Source organism: Colobus angolensis, unplaced genomic scaffold (genome assembly GCF_000951035.1).
Source record: "Colobus angolensis palliatus isolate OR3802 unplaced genomic scaffold, Cang.pa_1.0 Scaffold232, whole genome shotgun sequence".
Classification (NCBI taxonomy): Eukaryota; Metazoa; Chordata; class Mammalia; order Primates; family Cercopithecidae; genus Colobus; species Colobus angolensis.
In genome coordinates, this window is record NW_012115511.1 from 2,418,582 (window position 1) to 2,443,925 (window position 25,344).

The 25,344-nt window shown below is 36.8% G+C and overlaps 2 protein-coding genes across 2 annotated transcripts in view; one reads left to right on the top strand and one right to left on the bottom strand.

The window, feature by feature from the left end:
• SUGCT (succinyl-CoA:glutarate-CoA transferase) overlaps window positions 1-25,344 on the bottom strand; it is a 700,241-nt gene that overhangs the window by 456,108 nt on the left and 218,789 nt on the right. The window lies entirely within an intron of this gene.
• On the top strand, window positions 12,043-13,015 carry LOC105513587 (UPF0556 protein C19orf10). Its single transcript, XM_011944498.1, has 2 exons — window positions 12,043-12,623; window positions 12,763-13,015. Exon 1 carries the CDS (start codon window positions 12,048-12,050, stop codon window positions 12,567-12,569), a length of 522 nt encoding a protein of 173 aa, XP_011799888.1. The 5' UTR covers window positions 12,043-12,047; the 3' UTR covers window positions 12,570-12,623; window positions 12,763-13,015.

Consider the following 25,344-nt stretch of genomic DNA (forward strand, 5'->3'; position numbering starts at 1 on the left):
ACTGTAAAAATAGGTTAATGGATACACAATATAAAATAGGTGTAACGTGTGACATCAATCACATAAATGGGTGGAGACAATATAGTTTCAGTATGGCATAGAAGTTATTGTCAGCTTAAGTGTGTTTGTACGTGTCAGCCCATAGAAGATACACACACACACACACACACACACACACACACAGCATAGAGAGAGAGAGAGAGAGAGAAACTGAACATGTCACTACAGAAATCAATTAAACACAAAGGAATATAACAAGACAGGAAAACATGGGGATAAGCTACAAGCCAGACAGAAAACAATTTAAAAGTGATAATAGTAAGTCCTTCCCTATCAGTAATGACTTTAAATGTCAATGAATTAAACTCCCCAATCAAAAGACAAAAAAGTGCCTGAATTCCAATTTTCAAAAATCCAGCTATATGCCATCTACAACAGACTCATTTTAAATTTAAAGACACACATAGGCTGGAAGTGAATGGATGAAAAAAGGAATTTCACGCAAATGTCAACTAAAAGAGGACAGAGGTAGCCATACTTACATCAGCAAAATAGATGTTAAGTCAGAAACTGTCACAAGAGACAAAGGGTCAATTTATCAGGAAGATATAGCAATTACGAAAATATATGCAACAAGCACTAATGGAGCAAAAGGAAGATAAAGAGCACACCACAATAATACTAGATTTCAAAAACCTGTTTTCAATCTCGAATAGAACATTCAGACAGATAAGAGGAAACAAGACTTGAAGAATACTATGGAATAAATGTACCTCACAGGCATATATAGAGAGCCTCCTACCCTGCATCAGAATACGCATTCTTCTCAAGCACCACTGAAATATTCTCCAGATTATGTTAGGTCATGAAACAAAATATCCAAACGATATCATTCCCCATCTTCCTTCTTTGTCTCTCCCTTCCCAGATGTCATATCCTGCATTACAATTGGAAGGCCTCTCTGCCTATTCCTGCTCCACAGGAATTCCTCCCAGTGAACCCCCGGCACGGGTAATTCAGCCTTGGCGTCTTCTGCTTCTCGGAGAACCCAACCACTACAATGACTGGTTATGAGGTTAAAACAAAAACCGAGGTGGAACTAAACACTGAAAAACAACAATATGCAAACTGAGGAATGAGTGGAGTTCACATTGCTCATAACGTTTGAAAGGAACATAAAGACTTAACTATTTAACAGTTAAAGTTTTTTAAAGTAATCACTGAAAAATAAACAGAATATACAATGTCCACACTATGTTAAGGGGGAAATGACATTGACTTTGAAGTCGGACAGAGCTCAGTCTGAATCCCGGTATTGCCACTTACTTAGCAGTGTGACCCTAGACGAGTCACAGAACTTTAGTTATATCTTCTATAATATATAAATAGTGACCATCTTATAGAACTTTGTGATAATTATCCATAGAGGATCATAATTATTACCACTTGTTTTCATAAAATAAACCCAAATCCCCTAACCAGACATTTGGAACTCCCCACGGTTTAATCCTGATTAGCCTGTCCAATCTCACTGCTTAAAATTCCTAGACATACATGTCTCAATCAAAATTTAAAATGTGCTATTCTTGGCTGTGTTGTATGGCTCATGTCTGTAATCCCAATGCTTTAGGAGGCTGAGGAAGGAGGATCAATTGAGGTCAGTAGTTCAAGACCAGCCTGGTCAATAGGGTAGAGACTTTGTCTCTTAAAAAAAATGTTTAAAAATTAGCTGCATGCTTATAATTCTAACAAGTTAACAAGTCAGAAGGATGAGGCAGGAGGATTGCTACAGTCCAGCAGTTTGAGGTTACAGTAACTTATGATTGCAACACTGCACTATGGCTTGGGTGACAGAGCAAGACCCAGTCTCTTAAAAAAAAATTAAAAATTAAAAGATAATAAATTAAATGTGCCATTCCTAAAATATATATATTCTTTTCTACTTCTATACCTTCTACTCATACTTTATCCCCAACTATTTCCATTAACTTTCACTTATCATAAACCCAGAGATTCTATAGTGTTATAAAACCTTAAGGGCCTGAGATCCAATTCCAGAATCCTCACAGTGTGGCTGTCCTCCATCTATGGAAACACTTTCAGTAATGTAAAAGTCAATATCATCCAAAGTAACCAAGTTCTTAAACAGATATTTCTGCTCATCTGAAGAGGTGCTTTATTTTAAATTAAAATCAGCCTCTACGTAGCTTCTCTTCCTGGAAGTAGTTTTTAATTACTTGAGAACATAGAGAATAAGTCATCTCTCTATAAGATTCCAGAATGAAAGGCCACTGGTGAATGTTCAATCTAATCAGGATGGGGTCACTGAAATTTGTCTTGGAGTCTGGTAAGTCCGAGATATATCCAGCCGACATGCACACACCATAAATCATAATAGTCTCTGTGCTACAATCAAACCAATTATCCACCTTGTTGGCTCCTTCATGGGAGAGGTTTCTGCCTCAGTTTCTCCAGTAAGTACCCCCAAGAGTTGTTTGGACTAAAATGTTATCCTAAATTGTGGATGACTGAGCTCAGACTCTGAATACCAAGTAACTTCTCTCAGTCCTTTCTCAAGGAATAGAGCTTATCTCCCGTAACAAGTCTCTTACTGTGAAGAGACTGATCACCTGGAATTATAGGGGTAGCTTTAAGTTATTAAGTGACTAAAATATGTGCCAGACACCATAATAAATTCATTTTATCAATTACTTTGCATGATCATCAGCACAACCATAAGATATATGTATTATTATAAATTTACTGTTGAGGAAACAGAAGCACTGAAAGATAAGCAACTTCCCCAAGCATTCATTAACAAGGCTTCCCTGGAACTAAGGTGCTATTGCTTATCTGACTTTGAATCTGCTTTCCCACTACCTGGAACCCCACCAGATGCTGTCTTTCTGGTTTAACCTGATATCCTTGGATAATTGTTATCTGAACATACCTGAGATCACAATATCCACTATCAATGGTGTATGGCTCCATCTATGTAATTCCACAAGGGCAGTCTCTGTTACCAGGTAAGGATCCCCACAACTAAGGCTTCCCACCAATCTTTCCTTTCAGCAGAATGCTGAGAGTCACTTTGTAGGACCCCAGCACCACCTCTCATAAGTTTTAAAAAAAAAAAAAAAGCTTAATTGTGTCTGAAACAGGTTTTCATTTCTCTTCCCAAAATGTTATGGACTTGAAGACAAGAAATCAGGATTCCGACACTAACTTACTATACAGCCTTGAGCAAATCACTTAAATTGGTTAGCTGGCAGGTTTTTTTATCCATAAATTTAAGGTGTTAGACAAGTCCCTTCCAGCTATAAAATTCTGTGATTTCAAGATCAAACATGAGATCCTGATAGGAGGATTGTAATAAAACAGTAAAAAAAGAAAGAAAATGGTCTGGAATAGAAGATCTTGCTTATTTTATTATGAGTGTTTGGGGCCATGTTTACATGCTCTTAGAGACATTTAAAATGAGGACATTTTATAAGGTAAGAAACAAGAAGGCCCTCACACACACATGATATTTAAATGTGGCTCCACAGTTCACAACACCTTCATCATGTATAAATAGAACATAGCATTTACAACCACTTACACTGTAATATATTTCTTTTGGCTGAGAGAAATGTTCAACTACATGAGTTTCTGAGAACACTGACTTTTTTCTTTATGTTATTGGGTAAAGTAATGCTATTTTATAAAGACATGGGGTCCTTAGGTACCCACTCTATTACTGTGTTTTTTTGTAAATAATTACAATAGCTCCCATTCATTGAGTACCTACCATTGGGTCTGACTCTATGCTTGGCAATTTACATACATAATCTTATTCTTCAACAAGTCTGCAAAATATGTATAATTATCACACTTTCCTCATAAAAAAACCAATCTTCAGAGAGAATGGTAGCTTACTTAAACAACTGTTAACTAAGAAACCAGGATAAGAACCTACCTGATAACCCATTTGAGCCTCGTGGCAACTTCATCAGCTAGGAATTATTTTATAGGTATGGAAACTGAAACACATAGAAGTTAAGTGACTTGCCTAGAGTTACACAGCTTAAAAAGATCAATGCTCACAAACCCTTACCTCCAAATCACCTAAAATCTGGTAGAAGCTCAAGATCCAGAAGAAAAGTAATCATTTATTCTCATGTTTCACAAATAGATATCTAGGATTCTTATTCAGGCAGTGCTTATAGAATTTCAAATAAATCATAAAATTCTTCTGCTTTCCACACACCTACACACATATCAAGTGTGTGCAAAAAGAAATGGCCTTCCAGGCACTGATATATTCCAATACTTCTGTCACCATCTCAATTCTTCAGTTCCCTATACCCTCTCTTTATGAAAACTACATAAGTAAGTATCTGTGCTGAAAACAGTGAATCTAATAATAAGAATAGGGCTTATTTAAATGATTTTAAATGATTATCTTGGACTCAACTGTTTCTAACATTTGAGGAACTATCCAACCTTAAACTACAATTTAAGGCAGAGCATGCCTTAAAATATAAATGCCAAAAAATAATTTACAGGGGAAAGTATGATAGATTGACCACTTTGAGATCCTAAAACTTTTTTTTCTTATTGAAAATGATTATCAGTTGTCTGTTATCAGTCCAAAGAGAGACACATAACAAATAGTTTGTCAAAAAATGAGAAAAACTTGAAAATGGGGACCAGAAATAATATATGGCCAGTTGTAATGTGTTTTAAATATCATAAAGTTTACGATAAACCTTAATTCCAAATAAACCCCTTGATGTTGTAAACATACACTGTGTTGGTGTGTTAAAAAATTTATACACAGAATCAAATTCTCCATTGCAACATTAATTTTCCATTACCTTTTCAATAGTATCCTATGAAAACATACACATATAGAAGATGGATAGTTTATGATAGCAACACATTGGAGCCAGTGTAATGAGGTTTATGTCAATGTTTCCATTTAAGCTGCTTTTTTTTTCAGTAGGTTAATGACTGGACCATAAAAATGCAATTAAGTGAAATCTGGCATATGTGTTCTTAGTAACTTTTTTTTTTTTTAAGTGAAAAGAAAGGGAAAGCAATGGCTGACCATTTGGAAGAAGATTTTAAAAATTATTTTGAGGAACAGGTACTGTAAAGCAAAATTATATAATAGCTTTTGGTTACCTAAATTGACAAATATGTTTTGGGATTTGTTGCCAAATAAATTTAGTCACATCTCTTCCTATAAAATAGTCTATGATTTCAGACAGTTTGACAGGTACTTTCTTAGTGAATACGACACGCATCAGCAGTAACAATATCTTTCCACAGACACTAATCACAGTATTTGGGAGTCCAGCTATTCCTAAAAGGGTGAGGTCGTAAAATTAATAATGAAATTAAATATGAAATGAGACTCCATTTAAAATTATACCTCTGATAACTGTTAGCAGAGATGGGAATATAGGCCAGAAGTTGAAGCCACATAGGTTAAGGTGTCAGTTCTGCCAACTGATAGTTTCCATCACCCAGGCAAGCTATTTAACTTCTCTGTCCCTCAGGCATCTCATTTTGAAACTGATAATAAAATTATATAGAACCTATCTCATAGGATCCATTCATTCATAACACTCAGCATCTATGAGCAAGTAGCACTTAAATTAGTTTTTCTGAAACTTGCTTTATTTAAAGATAAGTATTATTAAATCATGAAACATTTCTCAAAATGAAGTAGTAGAGATTCTTAGTGATTATATATATATATATTTTTGGGACAACTGGTTAATTCTCTAAAATGGCAAGGATAAAGAGTAGCAAGTCAAATCACAGTAATTACGTGGCTATTACAAAACATCTGCTTAGTTTAAATGTGATAAATTAGCAAATCTACCCAACACACCTGATGTTTAATTCAACAAATATTCATTGAGGGCCTACTTTATTTATACAAAGGTTACATTGTATACAGATTGCCTGAAATGTCCTGGAAAGGGTAAAAACTACAAATTTAGGATTCTGATGTGAAGGTAAAAGAATGCATTCTAAGTAAAGGAGAAAAACATTTGTAAATGTGGCATATACAATGCCAGACAAAAGGATTGAAAGATAGTGGGAAATGAGGCTGGATGAGAAGGCATTGGCCAAATTGTAAAACGACCAAGAAGATTTTTATACAAGATTCCATGGAAGATATATTGAGATTTTCCATAGGATTAAATGAAATAATATGAATGGTAACTTTTAGCAGTGATTGCCTCACTACCAACAACTCAAAAATGCGAGTCAATAAATAATTGCTTTGTTAAAAATTTAATTACACCCCATTCTAAATACTGACAAAATACTGCCAACATATAAACACAGGACCACACAACAGAATTCCACCCCACCCCACCCCTACCATATTGCACTTAGTTTACATTATAAATTTAAGACTGATTTAGTAAGCCTTTAAATCCATCTTAATTGTGTTCCACAAGATTTTGGAGATTTAAAAAAAAAAAAAAGGTACAAACAGTCCCCTGAAACACGTAGGCCTGGACTTGATCTGGGGACAAATGACATTAAGGGGTAGATATTTGAGGGAAAATGTTAGACACCGAATCACCACATGTTTATCATTAGTGATAAACATCACTAATGTCTTAACACCTAAGGGAAAGAGTTGGGGCAAGGTAAACGGCCCAAAGCTAGAAGGCCACAGATCTCTGAGAACTGTTCAGATGGACCTGCTGTGGATGAACCACAGCTCAGAGCTAGTGCACAGTCTTACCAGGTGATAAGTATCAGTGAGTGCACAGTCCTAAGAGTGATTACAAGTATCAGCACTGGAGACTTCTCAAGGAAGCACTTTTTTACCACCTTAGTCAGGTCCCATCTCCCACCGGTAAGCAGTCATGGCATCACACTCTCTACCAGTCTTACACTTACTTAGATTGGTTGCAAATTGGTCTCTTTCCATAGACAACATGTTTAACAAACAGCAGGGGCCAGGCCCACTGTATGACTCACCACTGTGCCTCCAGAGTCTGACACAAAGTAGGTAATTAATAAACATTTGTTGAAGGGATAAATGGCAAAATAAAACAAGAAGCTCATGGAATTCGGACCAATCATCCTTGCAAACTGGAAGTCAAATGGGATGCTGAGCTTGGATTATAATGAAGTATCCAGGAGGCTGTCCAGGACGCAGAAGTCAGGAGCCACTGGTCCTGAGGCCTCTCAGTGCAAATGCTAATGAGGCAAGAGGTGGGGTACTGAGGAGAAAACAATGCAAACCCCAGTAACAGATCTCCAGGAACTTGACAACAACATGGAGACTTGGAAAACTAGATGAGTAAAAGTGGAAGTAGAAGGTAGAGGCTAGGAAAGTCCCCAGAACTGAAAAAGCAGTAGTTCAAGATCTCTGAAGGGTGCCAGTGGTCTCAGTAGTGGATTAAGAAGCAGCCGTCACAGTTCTCACCAGGCCTGACAAGGCAGATTTTGCAGATCCAAATATGTGGCAAGGTAAAGAACCCCGGGAATTCCATGAGAGAACTACATAAATAAAGGCACAGGGTGGGAACAGGAACAAGTGGATTGGAGAAAAATACAGGGTAGGTCAAGAGAAATATTGGAAACACAGTTGGAAAAGTGGGGTGGAACCTTAATAGCATCCATGATAAAGAAGGTGGGCTTTAATCAATAAACCATAGAAAGGCTCTACAAACTTGGTGAGCAGAGAAGAGATCTTATCAATGCTCTACTTCCAGCTTCAAGAGTGTATATGTGTGTGTTTATATGTGTGTGTGTGTGTGTGTGTGTGTGTGTAGTATCCTGGGGTGCAGCTTGTATAGTAGTCCAGACAAGTGAAAATAAGGTAGGATCATGTGTTCATGGAAATGGAGATATAAACCACAGCAGCACAAAGAGCCAGCAAGACAATCTCCCACAGCACTTAGTCTTCCTTAAAACACACTCTTCCTGGCCAGGCACGGTGGCTCACGCCTGTAATCCCAGCACTGTGGGAGGCCGAGTCAGGTGAATCATCTGAGGTCAGGAGTTTGAGGCCAGACTGGCCAACATGGTGAAACCTCATCTCTACTAAAAATACAAACATTAGCCGGGCATGGTGGTGGGCGCCTGTAATCCCAGCTACTCAGGAGGATGGAGCAGGAGGAGCGCTTGAACCCAGGAGACAGAGGTTGCAGTGAGCCCAAATCACACCAATGCACTCTAGCCTGGGAAACAGAGTAAGATTCTGTCTCAAAAAAACAAAAAAGACAACTACATACTCTTCCTTAAAAGCAACTTGCATAATATGATCTATTTCGCAAACCTTACTTTCCCATTGCCACTCTCAAGACACTTCCACTGCAACTAGTAACAGCAACATACCCCAACGTGCCTTTGATACTTTCTTCCTTTATCAACTCATTCTCACACTTCAAAAATCACCCAGCTGCTGGTATTCCTAATGTTCTCCTCTTCTCTCTCACCCATGTACTCACACAGCAGCCTGCAGTATCTCAGCTCCAACACTTACCACACAGTAAGTGTTGATTCAGATTTTCTGTTTTCCCTCCTGAAACTATAACCAGTCACAGGAAGAAAAAGCACATGGTTTGGAGCCCAGGTTCCTGTTTCTGTAACTTGCCAGCTACATATCATCCATGGTACCTCACAGCACTTCTGCAAAATGCATAGAAGACAATACATGCAAGCTGCTTAGCACAGTGCTTCACATGACAGAAGCACTGAACAATAAAGTTTTTTCTTTTGATTAACCATTATTGTGATGTTGCAGACAAAACAAAGAAGCAGGTTAGGCTATGTGTCAGAGATACACTCCAAGTCAATGAATAGAACCAGGCTTTCCCCCACCATCTCTGGGATCTTATTCCTTCTTCCCTCCAAACAATGCCTCTTAACAGTGGACCTCAACAGTGGACCTGAGCTACAGCTTCACAGAGATGAGCACGCTCTTGAACGAATTCATTCTTTCCTCCCACAGATACCAAAGAAGAAGAAAATATGGAGAGGGAGCTACCCAAACTGCAGACTGAACTTTGTATAGCTTTGTAGCCAGAAAAAAATAAAGAAATAAATAAATGAGGAAAGTAGCTTTTTACTGAGTAATAATTAGAACTCTCTTTCATTTCCTTCTAATTCAAACCAAAATTATTTTTCCCCTTTTCAGTAATGAATCAAGTGATTCATGAGTATATTGGGGATTTTGTCTAGGCTTAGAGTTGGCCAGTAATATATAGAAGTGGATGTGGTTAATTAAGAACAAGAAAAAAATTGAATTCCTAGTATCAGATCTCTCATTGCACTAGTCTTTGGTAACTCTGTCATCAGCCGAAGAAATTCAATCAATGAAACCCATGAAGAACTATCCATTTACAAGATCCGTTTACAATATGTAAACATGAACTTTGCCTTTTGTTCCATGCAACAGGAATTCACCGCCTCATAAATGAGCACATATTTTTATGATTCTGCTGCATCTCATTACAACAAAAAACTCATGTAACATACTTTATAGCAAATTTCTTCTTTAAAGCTATATTTAATGCCATCACAATTTCCAAATACATGTACTTCACTCTACTGTAGGCAGAGAGTAAAGAAAAGAAGAATGCATCATTTCAAGACCTTGATGAATACTGAAATGCTGGTTACAAACACGTTACGGTTGATGAATTATGGTGTTTAATATGGCATTTTTATTTATTTTCTCTATCCTAGAATTAAGCTACCCAACACTGACAGGGCAGAGGAAAAATGTCATTTCCTCTGTTTTGCAAATGAGAAAACCTGAAAAGATGATTCTCTTCATTTAAAGACCTTCTTGGCAACCAGTGGATTACAGGGGAGAAGCTGTCACTGCCTGTCCAGGCCACACTCCACTTGTAATGGGCCTGCTGAGAACCCCTGCAGCCCAAGTGGCTTACTCCTCTACCACATGACTCCCTCTTGTTGCAGTTGGTAGGAGCTAAGACAGAGGGACCTGATCAATGTCTGCTCATCTGCAGGCCAGCCAGTTAGCCTATGCCTGACTAATATTTGAGCTGGTACAAACTCATTATTCTCGCAAATAGTTAGTGTTGAGAAAAGTAAAGACTGAGCCATTTAATGTAAAGCTGGTAATAGAAATGTGCAGTGAGGGTGAATCAGGAACATGGCAAGGCAACAATCCATGCAACCCAAAATAATGAAGGGACAAAAACTTCACTGAGTAGCTGCTAAACGCAGATTACATCGCCCAATCAAGGAGAAGCAGAGGGCAGGGAAACCCTTTCCTAGAAAAGACATCGTTCCTGAGATTTCCCATCTGAATCCTTACAGTAAACCTCCTTTTACTGAGGGACTCTTGCTCCGTGCAATCAAACAATCAGAAACACAGTAACTGCTGACATAGCGTCTATTGAACAATTAGTGCAGCTCTTTTAAAGTTAATAAAAAGAAACTATTTCACAGAGATGTAAAATTCAAAAACCTAACAAAAAAATAACTTATCCTGTTTGAATATCAAAAGATGTGTAAAAAGTTAGGGCTGTATTCAAAAAATCCTACACATCTGTCTGAAGACAGTTGACATCACATGAAGCTTCCACTCATGTGAAATATATAATATTTATCACATGTATTGTTTTTCCATGCTGCATAATATATAATGTAAAAGTTAAATAATGTTAAAGCAAAATAACAGAAATTAAATGTAAATGTAATAAAGCAAAAACTAATAAAAATGTAATGAGAAATTAACAAAACAATCATTGACAAAGAGATTCATACCCATGTTTCAAAAAATACCATATAGCTAGTACATTAAAAATATGTAAGCACATGAAAAAATTTAAAAATATAATTAATAGAAAACATGAATAATACAGTCAGAAACAAGATTTTATATAGATACATAAATATAATTATACATATTATGAAATGAGAAATATTTTATTCAGGTCCATAGAACATTTTTTAATTAAATCATGCACTTGAACAAAAAATATGCTTAAATTCAACACATGGAAAATCATATGGATCACATCTTCTGATAAACCAATAAATTTTAAAAGCACAATAAAATGTTCACAAAAATAAAGCTAACTATTTGGGAATTGATAAATATTTTCCTAAATAATCCTTAGGTCTGAAAACAAAAGAAAACTGCTATTACTAAGGATCTACAAGACAATAAAAAAGAGACTACTTCATCCCCCAACCATTAGGATAAAGTCTTGCTTATAGAAAAGTGTATACCCTGAAAAATCATTATTAAAAAAGAAAAACTGAATGGAAGCAAGTAAACATTTTTAAAATTTTAAAGATAAGCTACAAAATAAATCAAAAGAAAACAGAACATAGAAATTAACAAAGAAAAAAAGCTGAAATGTATGATCTACGAATTCAAAAATTCACTCTGCGACGGTGAATAAAATGCAAAAATTCTCACAAGTCTGATAAGGAGAAAAGAGAAAGAATAAGAAAGGCAAGCAGAAAATAAAAACAGATATACCAGATAGAGAGTTAGAAAATTTTATGAAAATATTATCTGCAACTCTATGATGACATATTTGAAACCTAGCATTAGTGGATAATTCTCTAGAAAAATACAAATTACCAAAACTGATAAAAATAGAGAAAATGAATATACAAACCACTAATAATGTAGATTATCAAGGTAATTAAAGCCTTGTTTTTCAAAGGCACTAGTTCCAGATAGACTTACAGCTGAATTATCCAACTTTTGAAAGATGCATAATTTCAATGAAATTTAAATTATTCCAGATTATATTTAAAAATAGAAAGCCTCCTAATTTGATTTTTAAATTTTAAACTAGCCAGATGTAATAAAGTTCAAAAACAGAAGATTATAGTCCAATTTCACTGGAAAATATATGTGCAGATGATGTCAATAAAATACTATCAAATTAAATCAATATTTGCAAGATTTCCAAAGAGTAATGCATTGTCATCAGGTATGGTTTATTTCAGAAAGCCAAAGATGACCAATAAACATAATGACAAATTCATTACATTGAAACCTTAAAGAAACATCTCTATCCTTGTCCAACATGGCGGCACCCAGCGGAGGGTGGAACGGCGTAGGCGCGAGCTTGTGGGCTGGGCTGCTCCTAGGGGCTGTGGCGCTGAGCCCGGCAGAGGCGGTGTCCAAGCCCACGATGGTGGCGTTTGACGTGCAGCCCAGCGGCGTCGTGCACTCCTTCTCCCATAACGTGGGCCCCGGGGACAAATATACGTGTATGTTCACTTATGTCTTTCAAGGAGGGACCAATGAGCAATGGCAGATGAGTCTGGGGACCAGCGAAGACCACCAGCACTTCACCTGCACCATTTGGAGGCCCCAGGGGAAGTCCTATCTGTACTTCACACAGTTCAAGGCAGAGGTGCGAGGCGCTGAGATCGAGTACACCATGGCCTACTCTAAAGCCGCATTTGAAAGAGAAAGTGATGTCCCCCTGAAAACTGAGGAATTTGAAGTGACCAAAACAGCAGTGGCTCATAGGCCCGGGGCTTTCAAGGCTGAGCTGTCCAAGCTGGTGATTGTGGCCAAGTCATCACGCACTGAGCTGTGACCAGTAGCCCTGTTGCAGGCAGCACCTTCTCATCTCTGGTGAAGCTGAAGGGGCCTGTGGCCCTGAAAAGGCCAACACATCACTGGTTTTCTAGGAGGGACCCTTAAGTTTTCTGCCTGGGCTGACGTTGCCTTATCCGGAGGGACCTGCAGGGTGGCTGAAGCCCTGGGGCAGAGAACAGAGGGCCCAGGGCCCTCCTGGCCCCCAACAGCTTCCCAGTCCCCACTTCCTGGTCAGCTCTTCTGGACTCAGGATTGCAGATCCGGGGCACAAAGAGGGTGGGGAACACGGGGGCCACGCTGGGGAAAGAAGCCATGCTCCCCCAAACTTGCAGAACTGCTTTCCTATGTTTACCCAGGGGACGGACCGCCTTTCAGATGAACTGGGAAGACATTAAATGTTTTTTCATATTTAAATAAATAAGAACGTTAAAAAGCAAAAAAAAACGAAAAAGAAACATCTCTATATAGCTCTATATATCTATGATTTCATAAATGGTACTAAAAGTAATTTGATAAAATGCAGCCATATTTTCTAATAAGAATTCCAAGTCAGATTGGAATAAAATAAATATAGTATTTATATATAAAGAAAAACATCATTAAAATCAGAATGACCCTTTATTATCATTATTATTCAAAATTGGGCTCTGAGGTTCTAGTAAACAAGGATAAGAAAATAAAATAATTGGCTTAATAGTAATAAAGCTACTAAAATTCATAAGGGAACTGCATAAGGTGACTACATACATTATATGCAAAACCAATATTATATATCTAACAAAAACAAGAAATTAAAACAGAAAAAAACCGCTATTCACAATGGTTAAACAAACAAACAAACAAAAACCCTCTATGTTGTTGTAAAATTTTATTGTTAAATACAAAATAAGATTTGAACAAGTAGATAGGCAAACAATGTCCTTGGAAAAGAAGACTTCATGCCAAAATATTATAAACAAAAATCCTCCACAAAAATCTTCCAAAAAGTATATGCTTCAAAGTATACATTTAAGCAATCCAGTTAGAATCACAACCATTTTGAAATCAGTTAAAATGTGAATGTTCATATGGAAGTATAGCTAAGAAGATTAAAAAACATAAAAACAATAGTAAGTCAAAGACTCCCGTCTATTAAAGCTTACTATAACAGCATCTTAAACAAATAAGAAATAAGCAAATAATTGAGTGGCTGGAATAGCATCCAGTAGTAGGTCCCAATATACACAATTAATATAGTCCATGTAGAATTCTATTTTAGTAAGAAAAAGAGTATTTATTCAAAACGCTGTCAAAACTAGCTATCCATCTGTAAGTAAATTAAGTCATTATTTCACATCATATTTCATATGAGTAAAGACACAAATGTGAAAATAAGTAAAAATAGAATAAAATTTAGGAGAATAAATTTTGGGGGAGACTTTTTACTCAAGGTTTTTATAACCAAAGGTAGAAAACCCAAAAATTCTAGAAGAAAAATTAGAAATATTTGATTAGATAAAAAATAAAAACAGAGTCAAAGATGAATAAAGGATTGGGAAAAATATTAACATAAAAGTTTCCACATATTAGTAAAAAAATAAAGTATAAGCAACCAAAAAAGAATAGGAAATGCAAATGTCCAATAAACATAAAGAGAGTCAATCTGAATCAGAGGAGACAATACTAAAATAGCATTCCTATGCATGTTTTTTTACACATTATGTGGCCAAACTTTTTTTTTTTTTTTTGAGATGGAGCGTCATTCTGTCACCCAGGCTGGAGTGCAGTAGCACCATTGTGGCTCACTGCAACCTCTGCCTCCTGAGCTCAAGCGATTCTCCTGCCTTAGCCTCCCGAGTAGCTAGGGTTACAGGGGCTGCCACCATGCCCGGCTAATTTTATATATATATATATACTTTTTTTTTTTTTTTGAGACAGAGTGTAGCTCTGTCGCCCAGGTTGGAGTGCAGTGGCGTGACCTCGGCTCAGTGCAAACTCTGCCCCCAGGGTTCTAGCAATTCTCCTACCTCAGCCTCCCGAGTAGCTGGGATTACGGGCGACTGCCACCACTCCTGGCTAATTTTTTTGTATTTGTAGTAGAGACGGGGTTTCACCATGTTGGCCAGACTGGTCTCTAACTCTTGACCTCAGGTGATTCACCCATCTCAGCTTCCCAAAGTGCTCGAATTACAGGCATGAGCCACCACGCCTAGCCCATTTTTATACTTTTTGGTAGAGACAAGGTTTCACCATGTTGACCAGGCTGGTCTTGAACTCCTGATCTCAAGTGATCTGCCTGCCCTGGCCTCCCAAAGTGCTGAGATTACAGGCATGAACCACCATGCCCAGCCAACATGGCCAATTTTTTTTTTAATGTGACAATACCCGTTATTATAAAAAATGAGAGGTAAGTAAGGGGCATTTTCATACATTGTTGTTAAAAATGTGAATGACGGCTATCTTTTTGGAATCAAGTCTAGTAATCAGAGCAGTCCCCCTCATTTACTTAGGACATGTTCCAAGACCCCCAGTGAATGCCTGAAACCGCAAATAGCACTGAGTCCTATACATACTATGTTTATTTGACCTGAAAACCTAGACGGCTATTGCAATTGGGTAGCATATACAGCAGGGATATGTTGGACAAAGGAATAATTCACATCCCGGGTGGGAAGAAGGAGAATATCACAAGATTTGCTACTCACAAAAACATGCAATTTAAATCTAATGAATTTTCCATTTAGTATATTCAGACCACAGTTGATGATGGGTATGTAAAACCATGGAAAGCAAAACTGCAGATAAGTAGCGACTACTGTAGTTCTTTATTTCCTTAGTGATAGCAATCTCATTCCTGATAATCTATTTTGTAGATTTAAAAGCCATATGTTATTCACATATAAAATAATCTTTAGTGCAGTATTTATAGTAATAGTAAATAACTGAGAAACAATATATTGTCCACCAATAGGGAAATTAACCAAGTTATATCCAACCCATGAAATAGTATGCAATTATAAAAAAAAGAATGCAGTCTTGGAAAGACACTTTCCCAAGTCCTGAATTAGCATTATTATCTTTTCTTCCCATTTATCAATGTAATAAAGAAAACTGTAATTCATTACTTTTATTTACATTTATTTGATTACTAATGAGATTGAAAGTTTTTTCATGTTGTTATTAGCCATTTGTGCATTCTCTTTATGGATTATGTCAATGTTGCTTGTTTTACAATTAGGATTTTCATGTTTCCCTCATTAATTTGTAAAAATCCATTGTACATAAAGACTCAATCTTTGACCAACAAATTACATTATAAATATTTCTATTTACTGTATAATACTGTATGTGGAGTGAGCTTTCTCACATACAGATGTTGTGAGAAATAAATAGTTAGATCTATCAGTAATTTAATTTTCCATTGTATTGCATTTAAAATGTACATTCCTGCCCAAAGAGTATATAAATGTTTTCCCCTGTTTTCTTAAAGTACATGCAAAGTTTTATTTTTTTAACATTTAAATCTTTAATCCATCTGGAGTTTATTTTGGTGGATGAAGTGACTTAGGAATCTGACTTTCCCCATTGAAGTAGGGTTCTTGCCTGAAACAGCAGGCAGGAGCTCCAGGAAGGAGGCCAGACACAGCCAAGCAGTATTCTTGAGGAGATGCCAGGAGGAAAAGAAACTAGCTGTGGAAAGCTGGCCCATGGAACAGCAGTTTCCCCATGTACAGACAGTAAACCAACCAGAGAGGAAATCTCCCTGCTTAGATGTCCTGTATGTCCACCTTCTCCAAATTGCTTGGTCACTAATATAAATTTACACTAATCAGCCATTCAATGTTAGATGTGAAGGGAGAATATTACTGTACAAGAGAATATTGAAGAGATGCAGAAAAAAAAAAATCCATGCTATTTTTGGGCAAATACAAGATCAGAATAAATCTTTTTCATTTAAGAATGAAAAAGACAAGAAGATACAATAATATCCATGAAGATATTATGCCCTACAAAAGGAAATAAATATAAAACGTAAGACGTAAAGAGCATACTTTTAACATAAATATGGCAGAAAACAGGTAAATTTTAGAAAACATTTATTTATCTTCTCATATATTAAAGAAAACTCTCTGGACCCTCCAAACAAAGAAAGTAAAGATGAGCTAAGAAAAAACACTTAAACAAAAAGAAAATTAGCAGAATCATTAAATCAAAGTAAGGAGAGAAGAATGCCTTAACACAGTGTAAAATTGCAATAAAACTTGTAAAGGTCAGAATCAACACTGCGGAAAATCAATACAGGCAAGATTGATGAAAAATGGGATGAATATATTAAAATGGCCCCCAAAACTGATAAGAATTATGGGAGACATAAAATGGAGATTCAACATATAAATAATGTATTTTAATAAAGAAGACATCGAAACAAATTCGACAAAACATAAAATATTGCACAAGAAACTTTCCTTAAAGCTGTACCTTGTAGTAGTTGTTTATCTTATCTTGAAAAGATAAAGAAAGAAGAAAAAGCATCAGCTAATTTTGCAAATCATAATTCCTCCAAGCAATAACAGGAATTTGTATTGGACAGCACATTTTGGCCACCAAGAAATGTTAGTTCCTAGTTAAAGTTTGTTTTCCTAACAAGTTAAGGAGATGCATCAGTAAGAAACAAGCAGTCTATTTGTGAATGAGAGTTATGAGAAAAGAAGTGCATGAACAGTGAGAGGCATCTGAAGTGACCACCATGAGGACGTGGACAAGCAGCGCAGTCTCTGGTCTAATGGACAAGGTTTTTGTGGACTGGGAACACTACACAAGGCATGATTGAATAGAAAACCACCCTGGCAACCTCTGACTTTCACCTTTGAACAAGAAGTCATTTACATCATATTTGCCATCAAGAATGCCCAGCCGGAGAAAGAACATTTGAGCGCTTAAATGGGGGTGGGAAAAGTGATGGGGTGGGTCTAAAGGAGGCAGGAAAAAATGCCCTGCCTCGATTTTGTCTACCACCATCAAAAAATTATGTTATTTTCCTTTTTTGAAAAATTTACTTTTTTCTATTGAGTCATAATAGATGTATGTATTTGGGGCTGCATGTGTAAATCTGATACATTCATGTAATGTATAAAGATCAAATCAGGGTAACTGGGATATCCATCACCTTAAATATGTACCTATTGTATGGTAGGATCATTCTAATTAATCCTGTCTAGCTATTTTGAAATGTACAATAGATTATTGTTAACTATAACCACCCAACGGATCTGTTGGAAATCAGGTCTTAACTTCTATCTAACTATATATTTGTACCCATTAATAAATCTTTGTTTATTCCCCCCATCCCTACTACCCTTCCTGGCCTCTGGCAACCACCAATCTACTTTTATCTTCTTAAGATGCAATTTTTTAACTGTCGCATGTCAGTGAGGACATCCACTACTTGTCTTTCTCTATTTGGCTTATTTCATTTAACATAATGACCTCCAGTTCCACCTATGCTGCAGCAAATAACAGGACTTCTTAATTTGTTCTTTCCTCAAATGCATAATTCATTGGTCTTTTGTTTGTTTTGAGACAGAGTCTTGCGCTATCGCCCAGGCTGGAGTATAGTGGCACGATCTCAGCTCACTACAACCTCCGCTGCCCAGGCTCAAGTGATGCTCTTGCCTCAGCCTCCTGAGTAGCTGGGATTACAGGTGTGTGCCACCATGCCCAGCTAATTTTTGGATTTTTAGTAGGGATGGGGTTTCACCATGTTGGCCAGGTTGGTCTTGAACTCCTGACCTCAAATGATCCACCCGCCTCAGCCTCCTAAAGTTCTGGGATTACAGGCATGAGCCACCGCACCCAGCCCATTCATTGGCTTATGACAGTGTGTTAGAGAAAAGTGAGAAGAGTCATTTTTCCCACTCTATATTTTTTGGCTTAATTAGACTTTTTCTGTAACAGAATAGCTGAGCTGAATAAAAATCTAACCAAATCTAACCTTTTTTGTGCTGACCAAAAAGATTCACCTTACATAAGGTGCAATTCATTAAACCTAGACAATCCTGATGAATATTTTTTGAAGATAAAGACATAGTCCTTAAAAAAGACTTAAAAGTCAGATTGGCCTAGATCACTTCACAATATTCTGTATGGAATAAAATTACAGCTTTTCTATGGGGAAAGATGCTTACCGAGAATTTTATATCCAGACAAATTTTCATTCACTTGTAAACACAACAGAATGATATCTTCAGATATGTAAGGACTTACAAAATATGCCACCTATGCCTCCTAGAGAAATAATAAAAGGTTGGAGGCATATTCCTACCACAAAAAAGTTAGGTAAGACAAAAAACTCATGAATATGCAAGTGCTATGAAAGAAATGGGAATAAATATTGCTACTACTCAATCTCAGAATTATATCCAAAATAGCCGCTAAAATAAAATAAAATAAAATGGTATAATAATTATTGAAAGAAAAGATATATGAGTTAAAAATAATAATGGCTGAGGTAGTAACTGAGATAAAAAAAAATCAAATATACAAACAAATCTGGAAGCTGAAGGAAGAAAAAAGTAGAAGGGAACAAATAGTGTCTCCCTGTTGCCTTCATATATGGTCAAACTTGTACAAAGAACTAAAGTAACATCAAATAAACAAAGATTGTAGTATTCAAGACAAAAAATATTAACTGGATTTAAAGTGATAATTGAACACACTAAATAAAATTAAAGAAGATTATATAACACAACCGCTCAAGACATGTGAATTCAAACTACCCAGAAATAATAAATGATTTTGGTGATGTGGCCAGTTAGGAGACATATATAATATAAGTATGGTAATATAAGCATGGCAATACAATATAAGCATGGTAATTGCATATCTAATATAAGCAGTTACCCTGCTTATATTATATATGCTCATGCTACACAAGGGGGAAAGATTCTACCCACCATAGCACCTGAAAGACGTAAAATACCTAGAAACAGACACCAAGACAGGTATACAACGTATAAGAAGAAATCTACAAAACTTGCTATTATGAGAGTTGACTAGTGCTATGCTCCTAGAAGGGAAGACTCAATTATGATGAAGAGATCAGGTCTAATCAATTTAATTTTTATATTTAAATCAATGCCAATCAAAATCTGATAAACTGTTGTTAACTTGACATTTTCTCTCAAAATTTTCTCCAAAGGTTGCAGTGAGCTGAGATTACGCCACTGCACTCTAGCCTGGGCAACAAGAGCAAAACTCTGTCTCAAAAGAAAAGAAAACTTCTCCAAAATAATACGCAGAAAACAATGAGCAAAAAAATATTGAAAATGAAGAATACTATAGGATTTATGAAAACAGATGTCTAAACTTGCTACAAAGCCAAAACAATGACAATAGAATTGAACTGAGGTAGTAAGAGACAACAGGGGCCAAGTATGGTGGCTCACACCTGTAATTCCAGCACTTTGGAAGGCCAAGGGAAGAGGGTCGCTTGAGCTCAGGAACTCAGGACCAGACTGGACAGCAGAGTGAGACCCCATCTCTACAAAAAATAAAAAATTTAGCCAAGTGTGGTGGCGCATACCTGCAGTCCCCACTTGGAGGCTGAGGTATGGGGATCACTTGGGCCCAGGAAGTCGAGGCTGCTGTGAGCCATGATTGCACCACTGCAATACAGCCTGGACAACAGAGAAAGACCCTGTCTAAAAATAAAAAATAAATAAGAGAGACAGCTCAGCATGGTGGCTCATACTTGTAATCCCAGCACTTTGGAGAGGCCAAGGTGGTCAGATGGCTTGAGTTCATAAACTTAAGACCAGTCTGGGCATCATGGTAAAACCCCAGTTTAACAAAAAATACAAAACTTGGCCAGGTGCAGTGGCTTGTGCCTATAGTCCCAGCTACTCAGGAGGCTGGGGTGGGAGGATCACTTGAGCCTCAGAGGGAGAGGCTTAAAGTGAGCCATGACTGCACCACAGCTTCTAGCCTAGGCAACATAGCAAGATGCTGTCTCAAAAAAACAAACAAAAGAAACAAAAAGCAGAGAGAGAACAGAATATAAAGGCTAGAACCATGTGGGCCTTTGCATATCTGGTCATAAAATAAGTACAAATCACTGAGGTATTATTAATATAAATGGTTAAAGGTTAATGGAATAACTATTTGAAGGGGCTACACAAAAATATAAACTACTTATCTTTGGGTAAATGACTTCATTTTGCTTCTGTTTGTTTTGTGTTTCCCTGTTATTTTGGTATTTTCCTGAGCTCTCCGAATTTCCAACAATGAGAATGCTTCCATTTCATAATTAGAAAAAGCTCATAAATGTTATTTTAATAGTATGGGTTCAATTCACGTTGTAATTAGAAAAGAAAAAATGTTTTTAAAAATTCTATAAATCTGAGATTTCCTTCAAAATGATACAACTGTGGGAAAAAATTGATTTGGTAATAAACTATAACCCAGGTAAACTATGAAAAAGAAAATGCCTGAAAAATATTCTTAGTTGGATATTGACTTGGAAAATTAAGACTTCATAAGGAGTTCCACAAGGTCACTGTCTAAGTAAGTAGGAAGCTGGAGGCATTCTAGGGTAGGATAAAATAATCGAGTAAATCCTTCAGTTCACAGAACTCAGTTTTTAACATGGTTTCAGGAACAAAAGTGTTCAAACGATAAGGACTAGGTTTCCTAAATTACTAGTAATATAGATGAGTATCTCTAGAAAAGTAACTAAAGAATATTTTCTCAATAGTAGCTCCAATATATATGATAAATAGAATATGCAAGTATATGCATTATACATTAACCAAGAGCATCTGTCATTTAAACAAAAGGAGGTAACTGTAATTAATGTTGATTTCAAGTTAAGAAATGCTGTAGCAATACTCTTTTAAATAAAAAAGGTATCATCTTCAATTTGCCTTCTAAATTTTTTTACATAATGACTACCAAAAGACTACAGAAAAGTACATTTAATCTGAATGACTTGGAGAAGCTTGGTGGCATCAAAATCAATAAACCATTAATATCCTTTCAAGGAAAATAGGTAAAACAGAACTAAATAAAATGTCTGAACTCAGGGGTAAGATAGTTTATGGTAATCGAAAACTATTCCAGTATCACTAGGGGATGAACTGGATGGCTCTTATTTCAGAGAATGTGCCCTGTTTTAAGCTAAGGCAGTCTTGTTTAGAGGAAATATCAATGAAGATTTTCTTCTAGTCTATGTTGCCAATTCGTAAATTGGGGGAGGGGGGTACTCTTAATTCATTCCTAAGAAAAGCTTTCTAAAAGCTCAGATCTGCCAAATCCTTTTGCAGAGGACTGCCAAAATAGAATAAGGGAAGATCAAAAGCAAAGTTGTTGTCAATGCTGTTCGTTCTTCAATACTTACACACTGAACAGAACAATACTCTTTTTTTGGCATCTTCTTCTTCTTAGTACTGAAGCTCACTATTTCTATCTTCTTAAGACTTAAAGAGGACCATAAATGATGACATACTTCTTTTTTTCAATTTTTGCCAGTTTTAATATACATAATATTGTATATTTTCATCAACCTTTAAGATATATAAATAATTGAATATTTACATTAATTTCAGATAATATCCTGACAAATGCTAACTTTCACTGTTTTATTAAGACAAAATATATGGAATTATGCTTAAATACTAAAAGCCATTTCATCCAGCTTTTGGAATATCACACGGCTATATTTATCATATTTCTACTCATAGAGCCAAGTAAATCAGCGTAAAATGTGTCTTGAATCAACAAAGATATGTCAACAGCAAAATTTATTTGATGACAATAAGGTGAATTGCAAGCATTTTTGTGTAAGTTTGTGCATTTGAATTCTTATATTCATTCATATTTTGTTTTCTTTGTTGTAGTCTTCAAAGGTCTTCAAGCTCTTTGTTCTTTATCTTTTTCAACAAAAAAATGTATTTAAGTTTTTATTTTTGTAAGGTAGACTTTATTTCGAAACTTGTTTTCAACCAACAACTTAGACTATCATCGTATTTCCCAGTTTTCTGTCCATATGTATAATTTAAAGCTCAGTAAAAACAGCTGAGGGATCCTTTGTTTCTAGTCCCACGCCAAATGATCCTTGTAAAAATTCAGATTTCTCTCAGCTGTCATTGAATATAATATTGAGCACCTAAAAAACCAGTATACTTTGCAATATTATTTACTCTTTTAAAAACTTCTCAATAGTCTAGGACAGATTTTTGGAATACTTATCTCTGAGATACATTCTTATGATTAAATTACAACTTTTTGAATAAAGAGAATAGTGTACATTAACTCACAATTGAATAAACCCTAATCAGGTTAACTCTCTAGTTAACCTAAATAAATCAATTTCCTTGCCTAATGAAAAGACCTTTGAAAAAATTATGACAGTGAGAAAACTCTGAAAGTGAAAGAAATCTGACCTGTCTTCATCTCACTTCTAACCTCCAAGTTGCCCTCATTCATTCCTCTATGTAGGCCAAACTTGAGAGGAATTTATAGTTTAACTTTGAAACAAAGATGATAACTGTCCCTTCCCAAAATGAACCCATCCTTGCTTGGGGACCAGACTGTCTTTGTGAAACTACCAAATCAGCCACAACATTAGAAATTATGGCTCACAAGTCACACAGCCAAAGGCCACAAGATTCCTAATCTCCCCAGTTGCTCCTATATATTACCATTGTCAAACCTAAGATTGGTATTGGAGGTATTTCTCAGACCCTGCATTCTGATGAACCAGCTGGTGCCATCCACACCAGTACACTGGATCATCTGGTCTGTAAGAACTGACTCAGCAGGAAGACAGCTTCAGCTCCCTATGATTTTATCCTCCACCCCACCAATCAGCATCCCCCATTCCCTAGCCTCCTGCCTATCAAACTACTTTTGAAAAACCCTGTGCTCCAAATTTTCAGGGAGGCTGGTTTAAGGAATGATAAAACTCCTGTCTCCCATTTAGCCAGCTCTATGAGTATTAAACTCTATTGCAATTCCCATGTTGATAACTTGGCTCTATCTGGGCAGCAAACAAGAAGAATGCACTGTGTGGTCACACCAATGGCATCACCATGAAAATCTGCATTATAGGATTTCATAAATTGAAAATAACATTTCCTCATTGGTTTTTCTTTCTTTTTTTCTTTTTAGACAGAGTCTTGCTCTGTCACCCAAGTTGAAGTACAGTGGCGCGATCTCCACTCACGGCAACCTCTCCCTCCCAGGTTCAAGTGATTCTCCTGCCTCAGCCTCCTGAGTAGCTGGGACTACAGGCACCTGTCATCACGCTTGGCTAATTTTTGCATTTTTAGTAGAGACAGGGTTTTGCCACGTTGGCCAGGCTGGTCTTGAACTCCTGGCCTCAAGTGATCCACCTGCCTTGGCCTCCCAAAGTGCTGGGATAACAGGCATAAGCCACCACTCCCAGCTCCTCATTGTTAAAAACATTAATTTAGTAAAATATTTTCTATAGTAAGTAGCTGATATTATAAGAAGTAAAGTAAATGTTCTTTGCAATAATTAAAACATGTCCAAATGCTAATTTTAAAGAAGGAAATATTATCTTAGCGGTAAAGAAAAAGAAAAATAGAAAAGACATTATCCCCATTATACAAATGGAGAAACTGTGGTCGATATTAATATAACATATCCTATAATACGTATCTTACATCACTTTGAAAGAGCATAAAACACTGAATTTCCTAGGGCTAAGGTCACTGTATACATGTCATTGGGTCTCTCTTACTTCTTCCAGCCATCAGTAAACTGACACCTTAGCCTTGCCAAAACAGCTCAGGAGAAGGCCTGGCTATTTAAACACTTCTGCTGTTGAGGGGGATCTTCCAGGTGATGCTCTCATCTCTTCGATTTGCCATGCAGCTTACAGAACAGTGATAAGGTTTAGGTTTCGGTTTCAGGTAATAAAGAGGCCTAGAAATTGGAAAACATTCCCTGGCTCAGCATACCAGAGAGCTTTGGTATTGTGTTTCAACATAAAGCCCAGCTAAATCTATAAAGATACCAGAATTAGGAATACAAACCACTATTCCCAGCACTGCTAGGGCACATCTCCCTGTAAACATTAAGAACCTGTCAGAGAATGGAATCATACTGAATAGCCTTTGTTGACCTGAGAAGCATTTTTCTCTACAAGAAGTTATGCTATCAAAACGTGGATCAAAATCTCCTCTAGGAGCAAAGTGATAGCAACAAATTCAAGTGGAGTGTGGGCATGATGGCTCATGCCTGTAAACCCAGCACTTTGGGAGGCCAAGGTGGGCAGATCACTTGAGGTCAGGGGTTCAAGATCAGCCTGGTCAACATGGTAAAACCCCGTCTCTACTAAAAATACAAAAATCAGCTGGGCGTGGTGGCACGTGCCTGTAATCCCAGCTACTAGGGAGGCTGAGGCAGGAGAATCACTTGAACCCAGGAGGCAGAGATTGCAGTGAGCCGAGATTGCGCCACTGCACTCCACCTGGGAGAGAGAGTAAGACTCCACTTCAAAAAAAAAAAATCAAGTGGATCCTTCTCTGAAAGTATGTTTTTCTCAGACCAAGGAAGACAAATAAAGAAAGACTAGAGATGTCATTGTCTTGGTACCAACACCTACAAGATAGCAGGAGCCTTGCCTAATGAGTAAAACCAATATCATCTTCCATCTTTTGCTTAGAATTGTGCAATGGTAACTGCAAGAAACTTCATCGGCTCTAATTTTTTTTCTCTCTGATGAGTAAACTCAAGCCCAGCAAAACTGGGCAGCTTGCTCAAGGTCACCC

What these genes read in the sequence shown, in the direction of transcription:
- LOC105513587 (XM_011944498.1), top strand. Translation starts at nt 12,048, where the DNA reads ATGGCGGCACCCAGCGGAGGGTGGAACGGCGTAGGCGCGAGCTTGTGG.